Genomic DNA, 27,785 nt, shown 5'->3' with positions numbered 1-27,785 from the left:
ATGAGCCAGCGGGCAGGGCTGTATTTACTATAATGGCACATGTGGGTCAGTGCCCAGGGTGTCAATAAGATGAGCAGCACCAAGACTCAACATTTACACATTGTGATAACTTATTCTATTTCCCTTAATCTTTATCCCCTTCCCTTATTCTCCTTTTTCTTATACTTTTTCATTTCCATTATTCTCTTTCCCTTAATCTTTCTTTTATTACTTAATTCTCTTTCTCTTAGTCTTTTTTTTTTTTTTACAAACAAGATTTATTAAAAAACAACAAAACAAAAATAGTGTAGCGCTAATATAAAAAACAACCATGTATTGTATAACATGAACAATGGATTCCTCCTATATACCCTTCACAGAGGAGGACATAAAGGGTGCATAAAAAGCGGAAAAGTCCTAATAGTCCTCAAGGAATATGTCTGGCAAAATGATGTTAGTCTTCAATATGTATGTGACTTCATATTGCACACATCCATAGGCAAAGAAAAGGATGATTCCACGGTACACCCCCACCAACAATAAGAAGGCTTACCGGAACCTTTGGACCCAATGAAACCTACATTTGATTGGGTCAAACAAGCTTTGGTCATCATCGGCTACTGAACTTCGATGGAAGATGTAAAAAGATCCAAAGGTGATATATGGAACCGTATGAGCCTCCGGGGTGATATCCTCAGTAAAAATGGTTATATTGAAAGGGGAAAAACAAAGAGAGGCCACATAGTGTAATCCCGTATGAAAAATTATGACAAATTTATTATAAAAGAATTACACTCACCTGTAAATATATAAAACCAGCGCTGTATAGATAAAAAATGGCGGCAGTGGGGTCCTACCCAAACAAGATTTATTGAAAAAAATAATTTTTTGGACATACAGTACAGAAATATATCAAGCATAGTTGTATACATTCAATGTGTTGTAATAATTCGTTGGGGGGATGTAACGGGTACAACAGTTTGCCTGCCTTGGGGGTATCAGTGCCCAAAGTCAAGGAAGGTTTTTGTATCAAGCAACTGATAATGAACATCAAATATCTGGGTCAATCTCAAACCAATAGGTATGAAAGAGGGTGTTTGAAGGAAGAAAGAAAAACAGGGAGGGAGGGGGTGAGGAATGGGGAAGGTGTTATGAAGTAAACCCAGAGTGTGTATGATTGGGTTAGGAGGGTTGGTCATGGGAACAAAAAGTACAAATATGATGTTCTATACCAGAGATATGCAATTAGCGGACCTCCAGCTGTTGCAAAACTACAAGTCCCATCATGCCTCTGCCTCTCTGTGTCATGCTTGTGGCTATCAGAGTCTTGCTATGCCTCATGGGACTTGTAGTTCTGCAACAGCTGGAGATCTGCTAATTGCATATCCCTGTTCTATACAATGGCCAATGTAGCCCTCCTAACTGGGGATAAATCTGGAGAGGAGTGGGGTGAAGCTGTAGGTTAATGGATGTTGATAAAAAAAAAAAAAGAAAAAGAGAGGGAACAGATGAGGGGTAAGAGAAATGTTGAAAGAAGGGAGAAAGGATGGATAGTCCATCGAAAGATCTCGCCAGTGTAGGGGGGGTTGTTCTGATCTACCCTCTTCATTGAAGGGGTGTTGCATATGGAGCTATCATGTTGTTTACCTGTTTGAAGGTTATCTCATAGTCTTTATTCCCTTCCCTTATTCCTTTTCTCTTAGTCTTTCTTACTTTCCCTTATTTTCTTTCCCTTAGTCTTTATTTCCTTTCCTTATTCCTTTTCATATATTCTTTCTTGCCTTCCCTTATTCTCTTTCTCTTAGTCTCCCTTCCCTTATTCTCTTTCCCTTAGTCTTTACTCCCTTCCCTTATTCTCTTTCCTTTAGTCTTTATTTACTTCCCTTATTCTATTTAACTCAATCTTTACTTCCTTGCCTTATTCTATTTCTATTACTCTTTACTCCCTTACCTTATTCCTTTTCTCTTAGTCTTTCCTCCCTTCCCTTATTCTCTTTCACTTAGTCTTCATTTACTTCCCTTATTCTCTTTCACTTAGTCTTTATTCCCTTACCTTTTTCTTTTATCATCTTGTAACTTACGCTCCTATTCAGCAAGTGATGCGCTTATCTCCCAGTTCAGTTTTGTTACTTTCTATGTCACCACTCTCCTCCTATGGGAGGACTATTAGAACATAAAACAACATCATTGCTTCTGTCCAACAAGATGGAAGCTGATCCAGACCCTTCATATAAACATTATATACATTTGTAACAGTTCAAAATCACACAAAATGTTATAAAAATCGTATAACTTCCATCACCGATTCTCTCCTCAGATTACACGGTTCAGAATATTATATGCCTGGTGATCTCTGGATTTGTATTATCTGCTGCTGTATGTTTCACCTACTTCCACAACAAGTGATAGAGAAGAAGAAGAACTTCTAGGAATCTGAGGACCTCAATAAAACATCTACCTAAACATGGAAAATGTCTTGGTTGAATTTAAAGGAAATTCAGCATTTTTCAACAAATTAATATTCCCAAAAAACTTGATGTTAATTTTGAAAAAATATAAAAGATTAAAACGCTAAATGCTTAATTATACGCTGAATAGGGATGAGCTTTGAGTTCGAGTCGAACTCATGTTCGACTCGAACATTGGCTGTTCGCAAGTTCGCCGAACAGCGAACAATTTGGGGTGTTCGCGGCAAATTCGAATGCCGCGGAACACCCTTTAAAAGTCTATGGGAGAAATCAAAAGTGCTAATTTTAAAGGCTAATATGCAAGTTATTGTCATAAAAAGTGTTTGGGGACCTGGGTCCTGCCCCAGGGGACATGGATCAATGCAAAAAAAAGTTTTAAAAACGGCCGTTTTTTCAGGAGCAGTGATTTTAATAATGCTTAAAGTCAATCAATAAAAGTGTAATATCCCTTTAAATTTCGTACCTGGGGGGTGTCTATAGTATGCCTGTAAAGGGGCGCATGTTTCCTGTGTTTAGAACAGTCTGACAGCAAAATGACATTTTGAAGGAAAAAACTCATTTAAAACTACCCGCGGCTATTGCATTGCCGACAATACACTTAGAAGTTCATTGATAAAAACGGCATGGGAATTCCCCAAAGGGGAACCCCGAACCAAAATTAAAAAAAAAAAATGACGTGGGAGTCCCCCTAAATTCTATACCAGGCCCTTCAGGTCTGATATGGATATTAAGGGGAACCCCGGCCAAAATTAAAAAAAAAAAATGACGTGGGGTTCCCCCTAAATTCCATACCAGACCCTTCAGGTCTGGTATGGATTTTAAGGGGAACCCTGCGCCAAAAAAAAAAAAAAAAAACGGCGTGGGGTCCCCCCAAAAATCCATACCAGACCCTTATCCGAGCACGCAACCTGGCAGGCCGCAGGAAAAGAGGGGGGGACGAGAGTGCGGCCCCCCTCCCTCCTGAACCGTACCAGGCCACATGCCCTCAACATTGGGAGGGTGCTTTGGGGTAGCCCCCCAAAACACCTTGTCCCCATGTTGATGAGGACAAGGGCCTCATCCCCACAACCCTGGCCGGTGGTTGTGGGGGTCTGCGGGCGGGGGGCTTATCGGAATCTGGAAGCCCCCTTTAACAAGGTGACCCCCAGATCCCGGCCCCCCCCTGTGTGAAATGGTAAGGGGGTACATAAGTACCCCTACCATTTCACGAAAAAAGTGTCAAAAATGTTAAAAATGACAAGAGACAGTTTTTGACAATTCCTTTATTTAAATGCTTCTTCTTTCTTCTATCTTCCTTCATCTTCTGGTTCTTCTGGTTCTTCTGGCTCTTCTGGTTCTTCCTCCGGCGTTCTCGTCCAGCATCTCCTCCACAGCGTCTTCTATCTTCTTCTCCTCGGGCCGCTCCGCACCCATGGCATGGGGGGGAGGCTCCCGCTCTTCTCTTCATCTTCTTCATCTTCTTCTCTTCTTCTCTTCTTCTCTTCTTCTCTTCTTCATTTTCTTCTCCGGGCCGCTCCGCAATCCATGCTGGCATGGAGGGAGGCTCCCGCTGTGTGACGGCGCTCCTCGTCTGACAGTTCTTAAATAACGAGGGGCGGGGCCACTCGGTGACCCCGCCCCCCTCTGACGCACGGGACATGACGGGACTTCCCTGTGGCATTCCCCGTGACGTCACAGGGAAGTCCCGTCAAGTCACCGTGCGTCAGAGTGGGGCGGGGTCACCGGGTGGCCCCGCCCTCCCCCGTTATTTAAGAACTGTCAGACGAGGAGCGCCGTCACACAGCGGGAGCCTCCCTCCATGCCAGCATGGATTGCGGAGCGGCCCGGAGAAGAAAATGAAGAAGAGAAGAAGAGAAGAAAAGAAGAAGAGAAGAGCGGGAGCCTCCCCCCCATGCCATGGGTGCGGAGCGGCCCGAGGAGAAGAAGATAGAAGACGCCGCGGAGGAGATGCTGGACGAGAACGCCGGAGGAAGAACCAGAAGAGCCAGAAGAACCAGAAGATGAAGGAAGATAGAAGAAAGAAGAAGCATTTAAATAAAGGAATTGTCAAAAACTGTCTCTTGTCATTTTTAACATTTTTGACACTTTTTTCGTGAAATGGTAGGGGTACTTATGTACCCCCTTACCATTTCACACAGGGGGGGGGCCGGGATCTGGGGGTCACCTTGTTAAAGGGGGCTTCCAGATTCCGATAAGCCCCCCGCCCGCAGACCCCCACAACCACCGGCCAGGGTTGTGGGGATGAGGCCCTTGTCCTCATCAACATGGGGACAAGGTGTTTTGGGGGGCTACCCCAAAGCACCCTCCCAATGTTGAGGGCATGTGGCCTGGTACAGTTCAGGAGGGAGGGGGGGCCGCACTCTCGTCCCCCCCTCTTTTCCTGCGGCCTGCCAGGTTGCATGCTCGGATAAGGGTCTGGTATGGATTTTTGGGGGGACCCCACGCCGTTTTTTTTTTTTTTTTTTGGCGCGGGGTTCCCCTTAAAATCCATACCAGACCTGAAGGGTCTGGTATGGAATTTAGGGGGAACCCCACGTCTTTTTTTTTTTTAAATTTTGGCCGGGGTTCCCCTTAATATCCATACCAGACCTGAAGGGCCTGGTATGGAATTTAGGAGGACTCCCACGTCATTTTTTTTTTTTAATTTTGGTTCTGGGTTCCCCTTTGGGGAATTCCCATGCCGTTTTTATCAATGAACTTCTATGTGTATTGTCGGCAATGCAATAGCCGCGGGTAGTTTTAAATGAGTTTTTTCCTTCAAAATGTCATTTTGCTGTCAGACTGTTCTAAACACAGGAAACATGCGCCCCTTTACAGGCATACTATAGACACCCCCCAGGTATGAAATTTAAAGGGATATTACACTTTTATTGTTTGACTTAAGCATTATTAAAATCACTGCTCCTGAAAAAACGGCCGTTTTTAAAACTTTTTTTTGCATTGATCCATGTCCCCTGGGGCAGGACCCGGGTCCCCAAACACTTTTTATGACAATAACTTGCATATTAACCTTTAAAATTAGCACTTTTGTTTATTCATGTTCGTGTCCCATAGACTTTAACGGTGTTCGCGTGTTCGAACAAACTTTTTTCCTGTTCGCATGTTCTGGTGCGAACCGAACAGGGGGGTGTTCGGCTCATCCCTAACGCTGAATATAGTGAGCTGTGGACAAAGCAGAAGTGGTCACTGAGCTCACACCTTGAGGAGAGTTTGTCAGGAAGGAAATAAAGTGTTTTTCTTTGAAAAAAATAACTAAGATGGGATGCAAAACACAAATGTCACACTTTACTGATTATGTTGTTTATTCAAAGTTCTGAAAACTAAAAAAAGTATGAAGTGGGTTTTGTATATATTGTCTTTTTTTAATAATGGTCAGGTAAAAATTAATTATTATATATAAATATCTTGTATTCTTATTTTTAGCCAACAGATAACATTGTACGCTAATTTTCATTTCTCAACAGTAAAGTTAGCCCAATTTTTTTTCATATTGTGAAATATAATGTTACGCCAAGTAAATTGATGCCCAACATGTCGCGCTTTAAAATTGTGCCCGCTCGTGAAATGGCGACAAACTTTGACCCTTATAAATCTCCATGGGCAACATTTAAAAAATTCTACAGGTTACCAGTTTTGAGTTACAGAGGAGGTCTAGTGCTAGAATTATTGCTCTCACTCTAACGATCACCGTGATACCTCACATGTGTGGTTTCAACACTGTTTTCATATGCGGGCACAACTTAAGTATGCGTTCGCTCCTGCGCGCAAGCTCGGTGGGACGGGGCGCATTAATATTTTTTTTTCTTATTTATTTTACTTTTTATTTTTTATTTTTACACTGTCCTTTCAAAAAAAATTGAGTCACTTTTATTCCTATTTACAAGGAATGTAAACATCCCTTGTAATAGATAAAAAGCATGACAGAACCTCTTAAATGTGAGATCTGGGGTAAAAAAAAAGACCTCAGGTCTCACATTTACACTTAACTTATTTATATATATTTTTTCTTTTTTTTTTTTTCAAAACATTTTTTTTACCCCTTTCAATGGTATGGAGCTGAGTGGGGGCCATTGTTCCCTCTCTTGGCTCCAAGCTGTTGAGGGGAGAGAATGCGATGGTCTTACGCCACTACCGTAGGCTCCGGCGGAGCTGACTGGAACACGGCAAGAGGGGGGCCCTCTCCCACCCCCTGATAAAAGTGATCTCGCTGCAAATCTGCCACAGTGACTACTTTTATCTGAAAGCGGATCTCTCTGTTGAAGAGGAGCTAGCTGCTGCCATAACAATGATATTCCACTTCAAACAGCCGATGTACAACAACGTCGGGCAGTCCACAAGAGGTTACATTTTTAACTAATGCATGCAGGGATTAACCTCCCTGGCGGTATGATTATTTCAGATTTTTGATGCTGAAAGCGGTACCATTATTTTGCACAGAAATTTGGCGTTTTATATTGTAGGCCTGTAATTCTTAGGAATAATTCACTTAAATCTGTCCAAACAAGAGTCTAGTAGACAAAAATTATAATATAATTAATAACTATAAATAATTATAACAAATAATAATATAATTATAATAAAATTATTCAATAATGTAATCAAATCAAAAACACTGAAATTTGCTCAGTTGCAGAATTGTCGCTTTTGTTACATTTAGTGTTTGATGACGAATTTCCCCACAAATCACTATCGCTCAATTCTGCGAGTGATTCTAATTTATTATCACTGTTTTCTAGCTGGTCTGAAACCACTTTTGATGTAAAGGGACAGTTTTGGTTGCTATGGACAATCTCCAGTTTGCAGGCAGAAAGAACAGTTTTTATAATATAAAACTGTATGCAGGACACTGGACAGACCACTAGGGACAAAGGGGATGTGTAATTATTTGATACAGTACTGTAATCTGTAAGATTACAGTATACTGTATCTATACTGTGTGTTTCACTTTTTAAATTTGGCGCCGAACTCCGTCCCCGTGCATCGCAACGCTTGCAGGGAACAGAGCTCAGCACTGTGAATCGAGCGAGATACGGCGGCTCGTAGATCACAGGGGGGAGACATCGCAGGATCCAGGGGACAAGGTAAGTAACATCTACAAGGATCCTGCGATGCGATCCCGAGTCTGGCTCGGGGATACCGCTTTTGGTATTGAAAATCCACCCCGAGCCAGACTCGGGAATACCGCCAGGGGGGTTAATGTAATTGGAAAGCAAGCAAAGAACATTTTGGGACTGTACAGGCCACACAAGGAGTAAACTATTAATGTCTTCATAAGCCCTTATGAAGCAGAGTCTGGTGAAATGCGTTGGCATATGAAGACTCACTTTACCAGCATTCTCTTCTAGTGTATGATTATACACAGTGAAATGTATCAGCACTAGTATTGCTTTTAACTGCAAAAAATATATACATTGCATGAAATTTTTTTAACATTTGCTATTTAATAAATTGTATGATTTTATATTACAAATAGTTTACTCCTTGCCTGGCCTGTACAGTCCAAAATCATTCTTTGCTTGCTTTCCGAGTATACAACATGGATGATGGCCATGAGTGGCACTTAATTTGTGGGGTTTATGTCATTGTGTGACATATCTTCCCCTGTATGTGTGTGGCACCTCCTTGCAGTTTGGTGTGGGAGCAGAACATTCAGGACCTAAGTGCAATGTAAACCATTCTACAGGCAGTGTCACCCTTTAACAGGAGAAACTTATGGGCAACCGCGTGTATGAGGACTTTCCTAAGTTTAAGGTATGGGCAGCACCACTAGGGAAACAGCACAGCCAGGCCAATGTGCAGCCAAATGTAAAGTATAATCAGTTAACAGTATAAATAAGTATAATCATAAATGTAAAGGAATTTTCTCTAATAAAATAGTACCTCAACTGTATTCGGTAAATTGTATCAGTTAACAGAGTTCTTTTTCAAAGAAGAAGTTGCCTTGAGTCATTTGCTTGAAATGGGAAGAAGGACATTACAGAGATGTCACAGAGAGATCACAGAGAGGTCACAGTGTGCAAGGCCTTGCAAAGTAAACTGGTGGCTTCCCTCTGTGGCTTCGGGCAGAATACAGATAAAGATACAGTGTGAAGAGGCAAGCTAGTGGAATAAAGTGAGTGCTTAATGGCACATTTTAAAAATTAATTTGAAGACGTGTTCAGGTATGAATAGACCACGTCGCAGGCTGAGGAGAAGACACAATCCTTCTACAGGTGTGTGGGTTTCTAGAGCTCTAATTGGACCTCTGGCCTGAAGGTGCCATCAACCCACACTGAAGCTGAGTCTAAGGTAACATACAATGGCTTGTCATACTTTCTGTGGCTCCTGGAGAGCAACTGCTAACAAGATTGCCTTTTACAGCTCTTAATAGCTGAAGCTAAAATGGTTAAGTGTCTCCTCCCTTATCAGACAAATCCAGATGTGGTTCCAGTCAAAGTGACTTGTATCAAAAACCCTCTATCCATCCAAAGGGACTTAGGTTGAAGTAAGGAAATCTGCCATGATTGAGTCTCCCTAAGTGGCGGATTTCTTTACTTCAACCTAGGTCCCTTTGGATGGATAGAGGCCCTGGCTGGGTTTTGTGCCACAAACGATATTGACCTTCTGTAATAGGAGGTCAGCACAAGCTGGTAAGCAAGCATTGTGTAAGGTGAAAGCATTCACTAAGGATCACGTACCCTTTCTTGTGACGGACAGTGTATTTATTTTTGAAGAACTATTTTATCACATTTGGACTTTCTTTCATTTTTTATTGCAATTTTCTTGCTCTCTTTTTTTGGTTTAGCGCAACTCTATCATGGAAAATATCCAGTCAAAGTGAGCCTTAACCCTTTAACTGTCAATGACAGCAATTGCTAAACTTATTCCTGCATCAAAAATTGGCCCCTTATTTGCCTCTATACTTTAAGAAAATAAAACAATTTAGACTGACAATATGGGATCAAATGCACCAAAAATGTAAAAAACGCTGAAACATCACCCTCCCCAAAAATACCCTCTAAATACATTTTCAGGAAAATTTCCCTTTCACTTAAGCAGCAAAATGAAAATAATTGACGGTCTTTGCTTAGAAAATTTTAGGAAGATGTGTAACTTTGCTGAAAAATGATGTTTGCAAAAGTGACTCAACTCTTTCCTTACCAGCTGGTGTGTTAAAAAATTTGATTGCATAAATGTAAAGTTAGTAAATGTAGTCCAATTAGTTAGGGAACCGGCTGGAATGTGTGATAATTTGTGTATTTGATACATACAGAGTGCCACCAGCTTAGCTGGAAAATTAACCTATGAAGTGAGGATGGCAATGACATTATGAGGAAGATAAGCAATAATGCAACCTAAAATCATGCTCATTGCTCATCATAGCCCTCCCTCTTCTTAACCTCCTTAGCGGTTTTCCCGAGTGTGGCTCGGGGTTAAAATTCAGGACCATTAGCGGTAACCCCGAGCCACACTCGGGATTACATTGCAGGATCCTGGTGCCTCCTTACTTACCTTGTCCCCGGGATCCTGCGATGTCCCCCGCAGTGTCCGAGGGCTCTGTCCTCCTCCGAAGCCTCTCTGTGCCAGGCTCCGTTCCCTGCGAGCGTTGCGACGCACGGGGGCGGAGCCTGGCGGCAAATTAAAAAAAAAGTCAAAATCATAACACATACAGTACTGTAATCTTACAGATTACAGTACTGTATGAAATGATTTCACATCCCTTTTGTCCCCAGTGCTTTGGCCCATGCCCTGCATGGGCCAAAGTTCTTTCTGCCTGGAAACTGGAGATTGTCCATAGCAACCAAAAAGTGTCCCTTTACGTCAAAAGTGGCTTTAGACCAGCTAGAAAACAGCGATAGTAAATTAGAACACTTGCAGAATTGAGCGATAGTGAATTGTGGGGAAATTTATTTTATTACTATTTATTTTTATTTTTTTTAATTATTTATTTTTATTTATTATATTATAATTTATGTTTTTGTGTTTCAAACTTTATCATACCCGGGATATCTACTAGACTCTGGTTTGGACAGATTTAAGTGTGTTATTGTTAAGATTTACAGACCTACAATATAAATCGCCAAATTTCCATGCAAAATATTTGTACCGCTTTCAGCACCTAAAATCCGAAATAATCATACCGCCAGGGAGGTTAAAATGTCAGGTACTGTCTATGCTGGCCCAGCTTCTCACGCCTCACCTCTCTAGAAAATCTTTTATTTGGCAGCTGGGGGAGGAGTGAAAGGGGATATAATGGAGTGTTTACAATTCTGATTGGTAAAATTCCTCTCAATGGGTGCTAGTTTCTATCCTTATTGGTACATCTACAGAGTACTAGAGTTAATCCAACAGTTCAGGCCGAGCAAAAGTTCGGCCCGAACATCGCCTGTTCGGCAATTCGCCGAACACCCGAATTTGCAGGGCGTTCGGTGGGTGTTCACCCTGCCTAACACCCTTCAATGCACAGTGTGCTGCACAGTGCATTCTGAGCCCTGATTGGGCAAAGCTTTGCCCAATCATGGCACAGTGAATAACTGGCTGATAAGGATCAGGCCAAGAAGCTGGCCATGGCATCTTTAACAACCGATGAGTCTTGAGCTGGCAATGGGCTTCCCCACTGACAGCTGAATAAAAAAAACATTGCCGGCAATTAAAAAGTGAAAACAAAAATGGAGTGGGGGTCCCCCACAGTCCCTATCAGACCCTTCAGCCTGGTATGGATTTTAAGGGGAACCTCATGCTAAAATAAAAAAAAAAATGCATAACCCCCCCCGAAAATTCATACTAGACCCTTATCCGAGCACACAGCCTGGCAGGCCACAGGAAAAGAGGGGGGGTGAGAGAGCGCCCCCCTCCTGAACCATACCAGGCCACATGCCCTCAACATGACGGGTGGGTGGCACCGCCCCCTTGTGATGTCATGAACCGGAGCATGCTGGGTTGGTGATGTCAGAAGGGGGCGGTGCCACCAGGTGACATCACCAGGTGGCTTCGCCCTTACCTATATAAGAACTGTCAAACAGCAAGCCAGGCGGTTTGGCTTAGCTGACAGCGGAGCATTTTCTTTCTTTTTCGAGTCCGGCGGTGGCGGTGGGCATCATAATTGACAAAGTTTTTTTTTTTTACATTTTTTACATTTTTCTATTACCTGCAATGGTATTGTATTGTTGGCAATTTCAGTGTCATTTCATGCATATTTTTTTCTTTAGAAATTTAGTTTTTGGTGCAGCAGGTTCTATACACAGTACAAATGCGCCACTTTACAGGCAGGATATTTAAAGGATTTTTTCGTTTTATTGTTGCATTTTAAACTTCACTAAAATAATTTCTCCTGAAAAAATGATCTTTTTAAAAAAAAAAAATTTGCATTGACACATGTCCAATGGGGCAGTACCCGGACCCCCATACCCCTTTTTATGGCCAGTTACATGCATATAAGCCTTCAAAATGGGGATTTTTGATTTTTCGGGTCCCATAGACTTTAATAGGGTTTGCTGTTCGGGTCAGAACTTTTTCTCTGTTCGGGAGTTTTGATGTGAACTGAACAAGGGGGTGTTCAGCCCAAGTCTACCGGGGTCAAGGCCAGCATTGTCCACCCTAAAATGTAATATGAGTTTTGTTTAGACTATCATATCAAATAAGCCAGAAATGACATCTGATTGGCTATAGTTATTACACGTACTTCGTTCTCACGACATTGGTTTTTAACTCTGGTAAAATGTTTATAAATAACACTCAGGAAGTCAGAAGTTGGTCAAAACTTCTGATTCTCATGAAAAACCACAACTTTCAGGTACCAGCTACCATGTCTGTTTTTTTTTCGCCAACATGTTCCTGTGTAAGTAGAATGGTTTTTATTCTTTATATTATGAGCATTGGTTGAGTGTCTTTTCTTCAAGATTATGTGGGATACACAAATCATCTAATTTCTATGAACCTGTTGGATACTCTACATAAGATACACTTATTTTGTTTGCATCTGTTTTGACTAGTGTTGCTTTATAAGTATTGATTGTAAGCTCTGTTCGTGGTCTTGTCACACAGGCTGGAAGGCTCCCATTCACAGGGGTATGTGTCCTCATTCTTTTGCTGAGTATCCCTTGTTTCATGTCATTAAAACATTGTATTAAGTTATATCTCCTTTCCTATTAGATCCCAGCCTTGTATCTCCACCCCTCAGCTTATACAGCTTTTGAGGAGTGGGGGTCTGATCCCTCCATAAGGGAGCTGAATGAGGGTGCCTGGTTTAGGGACAAGGAGAATACATAATTCAAAGTCTGATAGCTGTTTGATTTGAACTGAACAAGGGTGAAGAGGAAGTCGATGAGCTTCATAAAAATAAATGGTGGTTAGTTGGATGGTGGATGCATAAGGTATAAAAGACGAGTGGTTACATAAGATCTGATTGCTTAATCCAACCTCACCAAACCATGCTTTCGCATTTCCATGTGTATTTGTGAAGAAAGAGTGAGAGTTCCAATGTTCTTTTGACTTGAGAAAATCAGGATCATAACAATATTCTTGTTAGAACTGTATACATTTTCACTGAAATTTGAAGAGAACAAAATGACTGAAACACATAATGACATGTACTGTACATAACATTTTCTAAATAGTGCATTTTTTATTTTCAGCTTTAAACATGGGAAAATCTGGTGAGTACAGAACTAAAACCGATACCATAAATATCACTAATAATATAAAAAATATCCATGTGAGCCTAAAGTTTTCTGAGTAATCTATGTCAAGGGGTTTGGGTCATTGATTACTAGGGATGGGCCGAACAACCCCCCGTTCGGTTTGCAGCAGAACATGCGAACAGGCAAAAAAATTTGTTTGAACACACAAACACCGTTAAAGTCTATGGGACGCGAACATGAAAAATCAAAAGTGCTAATTTTAAAGGCTTATATGCATGGTGTTGTCTTAAAAAGTGTTTGGGGACCTGGGTCCTGCCCCAGGGGACATGTATCAATGCAAAAAAAGTTTTTAAAATTGCCTTTTTTCCGGGAGCAGTGATTTTAATAATGCTTAAAGTGAAACAATATTAGGGTAATATTTCTTTAAATTTCGTACCTGGGGGGTGTCTATAGTATGCCTGTAAAGTGCCGCATGTTTCCCGTGTTTAGAACAGTCTGACAGCAAAATGACATTTCTAAAGGAAAAAAAGTCATTTAAAACTACTCGCGGATATAATGAATTGTTGGTCCGGCAAAACACATAAAAGTTTGATAAAAACGGCATGGGATTCCCCCACAGGGGTACCCCAAACCAAAATTAAATAAAAAAAAATGCGTGGGGGTCCCCCCAAATTCCATACCAGACCCTTCAGGTCTGGTATGGATATTAAGGAGAACCCCCCGCCAAAATTTTAAAAAAATGGCGTGGGTGTCCCCCTCATAATACACACCAGGCCCTTCAGGTTTGGTATGGATTTTAAGGGGAACCCCATGCCAAAATTTAAAAAAAAATGGCGTGGGGCCCCCCCAAAAATCCATACCAGACCCTTATCCGAGCACGCAACCTGGCAGGCTGTAGGAAAAGAGGGGGGATGAGACAGCGCCCCCCTCCTGAACCAAACCAGGCCACATGCAATCAACATTGAGAAGGTGCTTTGGGGTAGCATAGGTAGCCTTGTTCCTGCGAGACAGGGTTCAGAGGGTACATTTGGGACCATTTTATTCCTCCGATAGTCCCCTGTTTTGCGGGGTCCCATAAGGATCGGCTTTATCTCCGATACTTTTTAACATCTATATGAGGCCACTGCTGTACATCATTCACTGTCACAATCTCCCGTTCCATGTCTATGCTGACGACACCCAGATCTACTTCAAATTATCCAAGAAAGGGGAGGATCAGTTCATGCTGGCCTACTATCTGGAGGAAATCCAATATTGGATGGGTGCCAATTATCTAAAGCTAAATGGCACCAAAACTGAATGTATCATCTTCAGTAACAACGTGTATTCCAACTTGTTTCCATCATGACCGGAATCTTTCAAACCTTTTCCGATTCCGGCCACTCAGGTCAGGGCCCTGGGTGTCATCTTTGACTCTAGGTTGAACCTGCGCCCTCAGGTAAATCAGGTGGTGAGTTCATGTCACTTCTACCTGTGACTCCTGACTTTTCGCTATATCGCAGACTCTGACAAGATCGCCATGGTTAATGCCATTATCAGCAGTCGATTGGACTACTGTAATGCCCTGTATTTGGGTTTGCCTGCTTGTACCATCTACAAGCTCCAGTTGATTCAGAATGCCACAGCAAGGTTACTGACAGATATTGGTCGCTGTGACCACATCACTCCATCCCTTAGAGCCCTGCACTGGCTGCCTGTGAAAGAACGGGTTCTGTTTAAAACTGGATGTCTTGTCCATAAGGCACTGCATGGATATGGCCCAGAGCATCTGAAGGAAAAATTTGTCAAGTATGTGCCTACCCGATCCTTGAGATCGGCGAACTTAGCCATACTGAAGATTCAAAAATTTAAAAAGAAAACATGTGGAGGGAGAACGAGTGAAGTACAAGGAGCTGAATTTTGGAACTCCTTGCTCTGAAACTGAGATTTGAGAATGACTTATCGGAATCTGGAAGCCCCCTTTAACAAGGGGACCCCCAGATCCCGGTCCCCTCCTGTTTGAGATGGTAACGGGTACATTGTACCTGTACCATTTCACAAAAAAAGTGTGATAATGGAAAAAAAATGATTAAAAAATAAAAAATAAAACTGTCCCACGTAGTCCATTCACCTCCGCCGAAGATCTGCCTCCATGGGAGGCACACACCATATGACGCATCCTCGAAGGTGATGGCTCTTTTAAAACTGTGGGCGGGGCCACACAGTGTCGTCGCCAGGTGACCCTGCCCCCCTCTGACGCACGGGGACTTCCCCATGACTCCGCCCCACTCTGACACACTGGGACATCCCTATGGCTTCCCCTGTAGCGTCAGAGGGGGGCGGACCTCTGACGCTACAGGAAAGCCATAGGGATGTCCCCGTGCATCAGAGGGGGGCGGGGTCACGGAGAAGTCCCCGTGCGTCAGAGGGGGGCGGGGTCGCAGGGAAGTCCCCGTGCGTCAGAGGGGGCGGGGTCACCCGGCGACGACACTGTGTAGCCCCGCCCACAGTTTTAAAAGAGCTGTCACCTGCGAGGACATGTCATATGGCATGTGCCTCCCATGGAGGCAGATCTTCTTTATTTTTTTTTCGGTCCATTGACGGATGTGAATGGACTACGTGGGACAGTTTTATTTTTTTATTTTTTAATAAAGGACTTCTCCCACGGCATGTTTTTTTTTTTACCATTTTCACAATTTTTTGTGAATTGGTACGGGTACAATGTACCCGTTACCATCTCAAACAGAGGGGGGCCGGGATCTGGGGGTCCCCTTGTTAAACGGGGCTTCCAGATTCCAATAAGCCCCCCGCCCACAGACCCCCACAACCACCGGGCAAAGGTTGTGGAGATGAGGCCCTTTTCCCCATCAACATGGGGACAAGGTGCTTTGGGGGGCTACTCCAAAGCACCCTTCCAATGTTGAGGGCATGTGGCCTGGTACAGTTCAGGAGGGGGGGCGCTCTCTTGTCCCCCCTCTTTTCCTGCGGCCTGCCAGATTGTGTGCTCGTATAAGGGTCTGGTATGAATTTTTGGGGGGAACCCACGCCATTTTTTTTTAAATTTTGGCGCAGGGCTCCCCTTAAAATCCATACCTGACCTGAAGGGTCTGGTATGGATTTTGAGAGGGACCCCCACGCCATTTTTTTTTAATTTTTGGCATAGGGTTCCCCTTATTATCCATACCAGACCTAAAAGGCCTGGTATTAAATTTGGGGGGGACCCCCCACGCATTTTTTTTTTAAATTTGGTTCGGGGTTCCCCTGTGGGGGAATCCCATGCCATTTTTATCAATGAACTTTTATGTGTATAGCCGGACCGACAATTCATTATAGCCGCGAGTAGTTTTAAATGACTCTTTTCCTTTAAAATGTCATTTTGCTGTCAGATTGTTGTAAACACAGGAAACATGCGCCCCTTTACAGGCATACTATAGACACCCCCCCAGCGAAATTTAAAGGGATATTACACTTTTATTGTTTCACTTTAAGCATTATTAAAATCACTGCTCCCAAAAAACTTCCATTTTTAAAACTTTTTTTTGCATTGATACATGTCCCCTGGAGCAGGACCCAGGTCCCCAAACACTTTTTTATGACAATAACTTGCATATTAACCTTTAAAATTAGCACTTTTGATTTCTCCCATAGGCTTTTAAAGGGTGTTCGGCGGCTTTCGAATTCGCCGTGAACACCTCAAATTGTTCGCTATTCGGCGAACGGGCGAACAGCCAATGTTCGAGTCGAACTCATGTTCAACCTGAACATAGAGCCCATCCCTATTGATTACCATTTTCTAGAAAGCTTTGCAAAATCAGCGCAGGTTAGCCAAAATTTGCACACAATTGAAATTAAACTTTTGTTTGAATATATCACAGAAATGCTTGTTGGAAAGGTCCATAGTGCTGAGATTTTATTTTGGGTTGAACTTAATTACAGCTAAATTTTTTAAAGTTCAAATTTGATAGAATTTCTAAGAAATAGATTCTTGAATGCATTGAAGTCAATGGGAAATCTAGACAAGCAAGACATTCAAATGATGTAGGAAGATGGGCTCAGTTGTGGGGGATCATTGCAACATATAAGGCCATCTTAGACTAGTAGTAGAACTAATCTTATTAAGTGTTTTTTTTATGGACACAATTTTGTTTCCTTTTTTGACAAGACATTGTCCTGTGGCTTGTGTCTTTGTATTTGGTCCTGTTGGTCCTGTCAATAAACTGTGGTACTACTACACAATTTTTACTTATCCATAGGTGAGAGCTTTAGCTATAACTATAAAAAGTCTTTCTGTGGCTTGTGTCTCTTTATTTAGGTTTGTAGATGTTTAATGCCAAGGTGTCTGTCTCCAGTCAAAGACAAGAAAAAGCCTTTTTTTTTTGGCAACATTTTTTTGGGGGATACAACTAGTACTGCTTGATAAAAACCTATCATTATTACATACATAGACCAGGGTGGTGTTTGCTAAAAGTTGAACCACATTGTGGTGGGTGGGAATTGGCCATAATGTGCAAGAGGCTTCTTTGGCAATATGATTGTCATACTACCGAGGCAGCTCCCCCATTGATTTGTGGTCTGTGATCTCCCTCTTTGCTCCTTCACCATAGCAGATATCTTCACCTGGTTATCCTTAAGGTTCAGCCATCTTGGTAAGCTGACTGGGATGATGTAACTCCCAGTCATGTGCATATGAGTTAAGCCAAATGGTTCAGCTGGAAGTGGATGAATTTTGATCTATCTATGGGCAGGCTGGTTGTCAGAAGTTGATCTATCGATCAACCAGCCTGTCAGGTTTTTTTTTTTCATTTGATCGCTGCCAGCAGCTATAGCATGTGTGGGTCATCGTACAATCAGAAGACAATTGCAAAAAGAATCTTATATGAAAGAAAAAACATGTAGCTCTACCCCCACAGGAGCCGCCGTAATTTACCTGGTTCTTTCCCAAGTGCAGAAGCAGCCAGACTCACAGCAACAGTTCATTCACACCGGTTCATTACAACAGTCTAGGGATGTCTTTTTGTGAGTAAGGTGATATGAGATACTCCAGAAACACTGAATGATAGCAGGAGTACACTTCACTTTGCTAAGCCTCTCTGAATAGTCTTATTGCAGGAGCAAAGAAAGATCTCAGTTTGAGCTACCACTGCACTTTCACTAAAAGGAATTCAGCATACAGTCACTAAGACTCTGAGCTTAGATCAGTACTCATAGTGTGAAAGGATCACCAGATGCCTCCTTCCTGCCTCCACTGGACACTCTACAGTGAGGGAGAGGTTAATTGTCACAATGCCAGATCCTTAGGTGGAGTCCCTTGATTAGTAAAAGCAGACAAATTCCAGCAATCTGCCCAAAGGGGCAGAGCTCCTCAGCCTCAGGACTCCTCCTGCAGGATTAGACCCAGGACTGGAACCAGGACTAGAACCAGGGCTTAGAAAAGGACTGCTCCAGGCCCTCCAACAATTTATGCATTCTTCGGCCACCTAATAAATATTCAGACTGCTCATTTGACTTTCCATTCCACTATGATTCTAGAATCCTCCAGAATACAGGGATAAACAATCAAATCTGCAGCCTTTAAAATGCAGAACAGCCCCAAACAATCAACAACTTCTCCACAGATTACAGAGGAGCCAAAAAGAACTACATTTCCCTAATATCTGATCCTAGCAACCTCAATGTGGTTCATTTACTAAAACTGGAGAGTGCAAAATATGGTGCAGCTCTGCATAGAAACCAATCAACTTCCAGGTTTTTTTTGTTTTATTGAAGAATCTGAAGTTAGAAGCTGATTGGCTACTATGCACAACTGCACCAGATTTTGCACTCTCCAGTTTCAATAAATCAACCCCACAGAGTCTGTTCTGCCATAAAAGCCTTCCTTCTAGAAATTTGTGTTTAAAACACTTTATTTCCACTTTAAGAGAAAGGGAGTTGTCAGCTTTCAGATATGTGTGAACAAGACCAAAATAGACCAGAAAAAGGCAACAATGTTAATGATCCATCCAGTGTTTAGTATGATATATTTATTTTTTTCCTCTAAAATTTTATAAAGAAAGTAATACAATATACAATTATTAATACAATTTTTGGATAGGTAGGGAAGGGTTTAAATCTCTACCTTTTTCCTGTCATCTGAGTCTCATTGGAGAGATTTTTCTCCTTGTCCCATAGACATAACAGGAAGTGAGAGGAAATCTCCCCCAGTAGGGGAATTTTTGTTTAGATGTTTTTCACCAGAAAGTAGCCTTTTAAAAAAAAATCCTCTTTTTCCGCTCAAAATTTTAGGTATCCCCTCACTTGCTATCTCAGTGACAATGGTTTCAAAATGACACCGGGCACCTACAACCTCTCCAAAAAAAACACCACACACACATGGAAACATAAAGGTATCTATTGGGGGCACCTACACACGGAAATAGCAATTGCACTACAATCATTACATATCGCCATGCACACTGGGGTGAGATCAATATTTTTTGGCACAATATTCATGGTTAGAGTGAATAGGTAAAGTAAGGAACTAATCCCTTTAAGGACAAAAAAATCCTAACATTTTCAATATTTGTGCTAAACATCTACTTTAGATGGATCAACCAAATGTAAAATAATATAAATTTTCTCCAACAACGTGAAATGTTAAACACACAGAATTACTAAAAATGCCCAAAACACCTCAATCCCTGTGTCCATGCTATAACAATACAGTTTTCATGCTGAAAAATTAGATTTTTTAAATTTCTTTATAATGAAAATGAAAATAAGGGAAGTTAAAAGGAACACATAAAGTTCTTCTGTACAATTCTTGTGTTACTCCAATGAGTCACCTAATCCCATCCACAGCAGAGTGTGTATTGGGTATGAAAAACATTTCCACTCCCAAACAAACGGTGCTCCACCACGTGTAGTAATAGAGATCACCAGATCCCTATGGTCATAAAGACCAATACAACCAGTTATGCCCACGGGAACAAATAGGATAAATGCTCCATCTAGTACGATCTTCACACGCACTTTCAACACATAATTTCTCACATCCAATATGTATTGCCAAATACCCCAAAAAACAAATGACAAAATGATTGTGCAGTACGTTTATTAAAAACGTTTCCATTAAAAACACATCCAGTTTAATGAGCTTACATTTAAAAGTGCCCAGACCAGCATCAGCTCAACCGGCCCAATCATCCTCTATGTGTGTAAAGAAACCGCTCCGCCATTCTCTCCAGAGACTCGTCATGTGTTCAACCGGATGTGACGTCACCTCCTAACCCAGAGCAGGCTGAGTTTCCAGCAGTGGCGGCCCATCCATACAGGGTACAGCGGCGCTGCCGCCCCAATACAAGTGCCCAGTCCCTAATCTACATGGAGGGCACCGGACACATGGATTCCAATCAAGGTTTTTTTTTTGTTTGTTTTTTTAGAATTACATGATTAGAGCCTGAGGCTCTAATTGGCTTCAAAAAAGGATGGGCTTGGGGTGCAGAGCACTGTGCCCCGAGCCCACCCAGTTGTGTGACATTTTCAAATTAATATTTGTTATTGTCTTCCTGATTCACCTCCCGACCAAATAGGAAATGGGTCCTGAGACCCCTGGGGGGGGGGGCTGGGAGTTCATTAAAGCATTCCTTGCATTAAGGTAAAAAAATGTTTAGGTGTCAGCCTCCCCCCACCCCCCATTTTACTTACCTGACCTCATTTGAGGGCCATTGCACAGAGCAGGTAAGTATAGAGATGTTTTTTTATGTTAAAAAAAAAATTACCTTTACAATCATTTTAAGGTTTGATAGGTTGGGTATCTATCTTCATTCGAAGCAACCTCATCTTTTGTATTTTACCAAAAACTGGGTAATATATTGTGTATTTATGGTTTTGGTACCGAGTATGGGAAAAACACCCTGAGTAATAGGCACCACATCCCTGAACAAAAATATAAATACAAAAAAGACTATAGGGATTTTAACGGTGCAAACAAACTATGCATAGAGAAAAGAGTTTTTGTCTAAAAAAGCAATTTATTATTCCAATCATTAAAAAAGGACATACAAATTATACATAGTATCAAAATTTACAATTCTAAAAACATGGTGGTCAGATGGGATTGGAGTGTGTATTGTAGTTTAGCAGATGATACTTATTGCATACTAGCCCGACATGTTTCGCATTGTCGCTTTTTCAAGGGATATGCAAACTGGTAGTGATATCATCCGACACTCTTATTGATTCCCCATGTTCACCCAACACAGAGCCTCGTCAAAACCAGCGCGTACACACCTACACCGGGGCAGCGATGCGGCCCAAAATTTGCAACCACAGGGAACAGAAGGATGGAGTCTGTTGATTAATCAGAGCAATGCCCAAAGAATGGAAATATTCATCAATTTCAATTGAGGTTGTCGTTAAGGGAAGTACTGCAATATTGCTGGTAAATGAAGACTGCTGTGAGATAAGCTCCATCCTCCGGCGCTGACACGCTGGGTAATATATTGCTTAAGCTAAGATTTTGTGACATAAAAATGAAACTACCACCATTTTATTCTTCAGGATCTTTGCTTTCAGAAATGATGTAATGTTTCGGGGGTTTTAAAAAATCTTCAGGCCTAAAATTATTTTTTTTTTAAATGGCTCAGACAGGGAAAGTTAACGCTCAAGGTTTTTTTACCTTAATGACTTCTATGCATGAACTTAAAAAACCTTCAGCATGCAACAGCCCCCCTCCCCCACCAGACCTACAATACTTACTCTATCCCGATCCAGCGATGTACATGAGAGCAGCTTCTCTCCCAGGTCTCTTCCTCCTCATTGGCTGAGCCATTGGCTCCTGTTACTGTCAGTCATAGCCAATGAGCCAATGAGGAGAGAGTCGGGCGGGGTAGAGCTGCGCTACGTGTGTGAATGGAAACAGGACAGCGGCTTAGGAACGGGCTTTTGGACTTTGACTACTCTGTTTTCTGCCTGCCCTGATCTCAGCTTTTGGACTTTGACTATTCTCCCGGATTTACCCTCTGTACCTGATCTGCCCGGCTGTATTTGACCCGGCTTGCCTGTACCCTGCTGTCTGTATCCTCCTGGACTACAAGACATCTCCCAGCTGTCTGCATCCTGCTGGACTAGAAGACACCTCCCTGCTGTCTGCATCCTGCTGCTGGACTACAAGTCACCTCCCTGCTGTCTGCATCCTGCTGCTGGACTACAGGACACCTCCCAGCTGACTACAGGATCCAGCCCTCTGCTCCAGCTTTACAGTCAGGCACTTGTGCCCCTTTGCACTCTCGAGCCCCTGTCATCACTACCAGGGGTTCCCGAGTCAGAGGTATACGAGAGGCCGTTCCCTGCATTCCGGGCTCTACCTACCAGGTATGTGACAGATGTGTAGTGTATATGTGTGTCATTCAGCTCTGGAGGCTGCCATTGTGTGAATATTGGATGTGGTGCTAGTTCCAGGGCAGAGTAGACCTGTACAGCCTCCCACACCTGTCCCAACACCAGGACCACTTCCAACAGTGAGGCTGGGGACTCCTCTAATACTGAATGAGATGGTCAGATGTGTGGAGGTACAGTTGTACTAACAATAAATATATTGATCTTTTCCCTTCTTGAAAAGAAAAAATGAGATATTACTGGAATGTATGACAATGACTGGGTGCTTAAATTGATGGTGGACTGCTAAGACTTACAGTAAAGTGGTTGTAAACCTCAGACATAAAGTATGAACAAAGCATACCCCTCTATAGTGTGTACTTGTCTCTATCCAGACCACTAAGTGTCATGTCCCTCTGCTATCAGCATGAATCACATCTGACAAGTTTTCCTGACACCAAGAGATAAAAGGTGATAGGGGAGGGACCTCCAGCTGATTGACAGCCTCCGCTCTGTTCCTGTGTGGTGTGTGAATGGGGTGTGTGTCCCTGCCCTCCAATCAGCTCTCAGAGCTCTCCTCACTGATGTAACTTCAGCTCCCTCCCTCTTTTTGAGAGCTTTATAAATACAGCACTTTGAATGGATGTAGAGAAGGGAAGATTGCAGATAAACTGGTACAACTTATATAGGTAGGAGGGAGAGATGAGAGCGCTCTGGTGAGGCTGGGTATCCGGTCCTTTGTAGCAGTGGAGAGATGGCACCGAAGGCAGGACTTTGTAGAGAAGAAGCAGCTCTGGAAAGGAAAGGGAAAGGTGCCTCTAAGTGCAGTGGTTAAAAGATTTATTACAGGCACAATGAGATTAAAAACACTTACAAGATAGTAAGAGGTCATAGGCATATAATGATTAGTCCTCATGCGGATCCATGTAATCCTCATCTGTCTGGGGGAGAGAGAGAGCCGTCCTGCAGCTGTCAGACTCCCTGGTGATGTGGATTGGTGAAGATGCGACGAGCCGGCCCGGGTTCCAGAACCAAGTTGGAATGCATGCGGCTGCACCATATGTCGTAGAGGACCTCTGTACTTCATCAACCTCTTGCACTGCCATGTAACTGCTGGACTTGTCTGTACAAAGGGAAGATGTAATTCAGTGACGGCCGGTGTGTTTTTTTGTGGGGGGGAGGCAGCAAACAACCCCCCCGTTGGTCAGTGGCATCTCAGCACCCCCCCATCAGCGGCATGAATGGGAATGTTCCCCCACCAGGTTTTTCAGCAGCAAAATATCACAAATTATTTAATATATAAAATTCTTTATTACAGTAAATGAATTAGAATCACATGTTGAACATTAAAATATGAGCTCTGGTCATAAGGCATGATACATATACCAGGATGCAGCATTGCAAACATACATTACATAGCATTACAAGGTAGTAATTGCCATGTCAAAAACTGACGCGTTTCGACCTATTTGGTCATGGTCTTCTTCTGGGGGATAGTTTGCTTTAAAACAAATGCATTAAATTTTACATTTTCAAAGAACATCATTCAATATGCGAGCGTTGCAACGCACAGGGACGGAGTTCGGCGCCAAATTCAAAAATTAAAACACACAGTATAGATACAGTATAGTGTAACCTTACAGATTACAGTACTGTATCAAATAATTACACATCCCCTTTGTCCCTAGTGGTCTGCCCAGTGTCCTGCATGCAGTTTTATATTATAAATACTATTCTTTCTGCCTGGAAACTGGAGATTGTCCATAGCAACCAAAACTGTCCCTTTACATGAAAAGTAGTTTTAGACCAGCTAGAAAACAGTGATAATAAATTAGAATCACTCGCAGAATTGAGCGATAGTGATTTGTGGGGAAATCCGTCACCAAACACTAAAAGTAACGACAGCGACAATTCTGCAACTGAGCAAATTTCAGTGTTTTTGATTTGATTACATTTATTGAATAATTTTTATTATTATTATATTATTATTTGTTATAATGATTTATAGTTATTTTTTACATTATAATTTTTTATTTCGTTTTTCAAACTTTATCATACCCGGGATGTCTACTAGACTCTTGTTTGGACAGATTTAAGTGAATTATTCCTAAGAATTACAGTCCTACAATATAAAACGCCAAATTTCCGTACAAAATAATTGTACCACTTTCAGCACCTAAAATCTGAAATAATCATACCGCCAGGGAGGTTAAACCCTGAAAAAAATGGGGTGGGGATGAGAACCATAGTGTAGGGGAGAAAGAGGAAGGGGGGTAAAAGTGGGGCTGGGTATGAGATGGGGGATGGGTAGAGAAGAACTGGAACAAGACTGGGGGAATCCTGGTCTTTATAGGTATAAAAAAGGAGGATTTGTGCTGACAGGGGGGAAGGGAGGGCGGATAGATGGCTGTCAAGGGGACTGGAGAGGGATAATCAGAGATAGGCACGGGGAATACTCTCAGCTGGTAAGAAATAGCCATAGTATAAAAAAAGTAAATGGGCTCTCGGGGAGGGGAGAGGGAGTGATCTCCATTGCCTAGTAAAGAGACAGTGTTGGGGGTGTGCAGGGTGGGGGATTCCTGCCATTTGTAATGTTTGTAGATCCTGGGGGAGACACCTGTATGAAGGTGAAGTGTCTGCAGATGAAAGGACAGGGAAGGGAGGGGGTAGAGATAACAAGCATCTGAGAAGAGCAGTGTGTGACAGGCAAAGATGAATGGATCTGTGTGAGGATGACAGGGAGGAGCAGGACGGCCCGGATAGTGGATGAGGCAGGGAGGAAGATGCCAGGGAGGGAGAAAGAGCATTGCAGACATCAGAGAGACAGATAACAGAACTCACCTGTACTGTAACAAAAGACAGCCAAAGTGAGGAGAACTGTTACCACTGCCTAAAAATGCGGGGAGGAAACTTCAAAGCCCCCCCATGCACCTAGGACCCCTGGGCAGTTTGCAAAAGTGCCTGTGCATTAAGACAGGCAAGCCCTCCCCCTCTCTCAGTGTCCTGATGAATCCCCCTGCTTTCAGGGAGAGGAAAACAGGCAGCGCTGGGGGGAGACCAGGCACCTATGAGGGGATCATATGTGGTCCGAACAGGGAGGCAGATCGGTGTGCTGTGATAGTTACAGAAACGGTGCCGTGTATCAATCCGTCCAGCAGCTGAAAGCTGACAGGAGGGAGAGACACACACGGCATTGTTTCTGTAACTATCACAGTGTGGATAGCAGAACAGGTCGGGACTCACAGGAGGAGAAAAGCAGATTGTTATCTATCACTTCTTATCTTCAGTCTGCCGGAGGAGAGAGGGAAGCTCTGATGTCTGCTGGGCAGAAAGCAGTGATCAGGGCTTCAGTGTACTGTTTTCTGCCTGCTCCGCCCACCTGTACTGGAGCTCTCACTGTCCAATCCAGCCGCCCAGCCTATCAGGGACCTGTGCCCAGGAGAGCGTCTCTGGCCTTTCCGGGGAAGCCTGCAGCAGGTATGGGCACATTCTCAAGTCTCTGCTTTTGGACAGAATTAGCAACACAGAGGCTGAGCATGATGCTTCAGTGTTTTAGCGCCCCCTCCCACATTATGCCCAGGGCAGTGGCCCCTCCCGCCCCTGCCTTGTACCGGCCCTGCTGCCAGCTCACAATGCTAAAATGTTTTCATATTCATAAGTAAGGTTGATAGAAGTAACCACTTCGGACAGATTAGGGGTGAAGTCTTTCTTCCAGTATCTGGTTATGTTACTTCAGGATGCTAACAGTATATGGGCGACTATTAAGTGGAAAGTTTTCCATTTCTAAATTTAGCATGACCAAAGCCAGGTTAGGTGGAGTTAGGATACATGTAACAGAGGAGATTAGACCAAACGTGGTTCCAGAAGCTTGTGAGACTCTTGCAAGACCAGAGAATATGATGGTGGTTGCCTACATGACCACAGTTGTGCCAACATAGAGGCGATTGGGAGGGGTAAAATTGGGCTACTCAGTAGGGTGTAAGGTAACAGCGAGAAATGATTTTTTTTGGGAGAGTTCTAGTGTTTAGTACAGTGGGAAATACCATGTGTACATTTAAAAGCCTGGAGCCATTGTGCTGGTGTATAAGTATCTTGTAGATCTTTCTCCCATTTTAGGTGAGGGCTAGATTTGCAGAACGTAGTTTTGCACTGAAGGGTATTGTAAAAGAGAGAGATGCCTTTTAGACAAGACGTGGGAGATCCATAGTAAGTTTGTATCAAGGGAGGGAGCTTTATCATTGGGATGGGATAGTTGCCCATAAATATGGTTATCTGAATATATGAATAAAGTTCAGTGGGGGGAATATCATATTGACCAATTATCTCTGGGAATGGCTTGGGTAAGCGGTTTTTAAGAATGTCCTCTACCCATTGAATGCCCCGATCTCTCCACTTGATAGATACGGGATAAGAATATCCAACACCGTAAACAGCATCCGGAGTTGCTAAGCCTTGGAGGGTTTTCATCTTATTTCACTTTTATACCTCACTGTATTTATTGCAATATGTTTCCATTTCAAAATCAAATTAATTTTTATTTCAACATAACAAATACAACGAAACAAAATTATTAACCTAACAAATGAATCCGAAATAAAACAAAATACATTTTTACGTCCTGCACATTTCTAAAGTGTAACACGTGTTGAAGATCTGGTGGAACAAAATCAATGTATAATGCTATTTCCCTCAAAAAATCTTTGTAGTTAGTGCGGGGAGCGGTGTCACTGGCTGGTGGAAAGATGTTATCCCTCCGGTGTGGGGCCTGGTATAGTACTTAGACCTCCAACCACTTGGGGCACTGTCTCACTCATGAAAGCAGGTCTTCATACAAACACTTGGCTAAATATTGAGTGAGAATTGATTGCATGGAATTCCCCACCTCCACCAACAATCATATGAAATTACCTGATCATTAGTTATGTCCATTCACACATTTATACAAGTATACTGTTTTTACTTTTGCACCCATTCATTGACATCTTACTGACCAATCATTGTCTTAATCTCCTTTTCCAGAGCTCTTCTCTCCTCCAGAAATAAAAGTGACCCCTGTCCAGGGTAATAGAAGGAGATAAGATGACGGTGAGATGTGACACCAGACTGGATCCGCTCAGAGGCGGCACAGAGCTGCACTTTGCCCTCTACAGAGATGGACGGACTGTGCGGGGATACGATGTATCTGATACATACAGAGTGCGGTCATCTCAGCTGGAGGATTCTGGGAATTATACCTGTGAAGGGAGGACGGCATCTGAGACTGTGAGGAAAATGAGTGATGGACTCTATATCCAGATAATGCAGATAAACGGTGAGCTTGAAGAACTGAATTAGCCTCTGATCTGTAAATGTTCTGTCTCAAATATCACTTTATCGAAAATAAATA

The 27,785-nt window shown here is 42.6% G+C and overlaps 1 protein-coding gene across 1 annotated transcript in view; it reads left to right on the top strand.

Annotated features, from left to right (window-relative positions):
- The window catches only part of LOC141116701 (high affinity immunoglobulin gamma Fc receptor I-like), a 61,744-nt gene extending 35,407 nt beyond the window's left edge, over positions 1 to 26,337 (top strand). The window contains exon 6 of the mRNA XM_073609092.1: positions 26,136 to 26,337. Within this exon, the coding sequence (XP_073465193.1) occupies positions 26,136 to 26,337 (202 nt within the window). The remainder of the gene's footprint in view (positions 1 to 26,135) is intronic.
- Positions 26,338 to 27,785: the final 1,448 nt, after the last annotated feature.

This window comes from Aquarana catesbeiana, linkage group LG13 (assembly GCF_042186555.1).
Source record: "Aquarana catesbeiana isolate 2022-GZ linkage group LG13, ASM4218655v1, whole genome shotgun sequence".
Lineage (NCBI taxonomy): Eukaryota > Metazoa > Chordata > Amphibia > Anura > Ranidae > Aquarana > Aquarana catesbeiana.
Note: the sequence above shows the minus strand (reverse complement) of the source record. Positions and strands in the feature narration are given on the sequence as shown.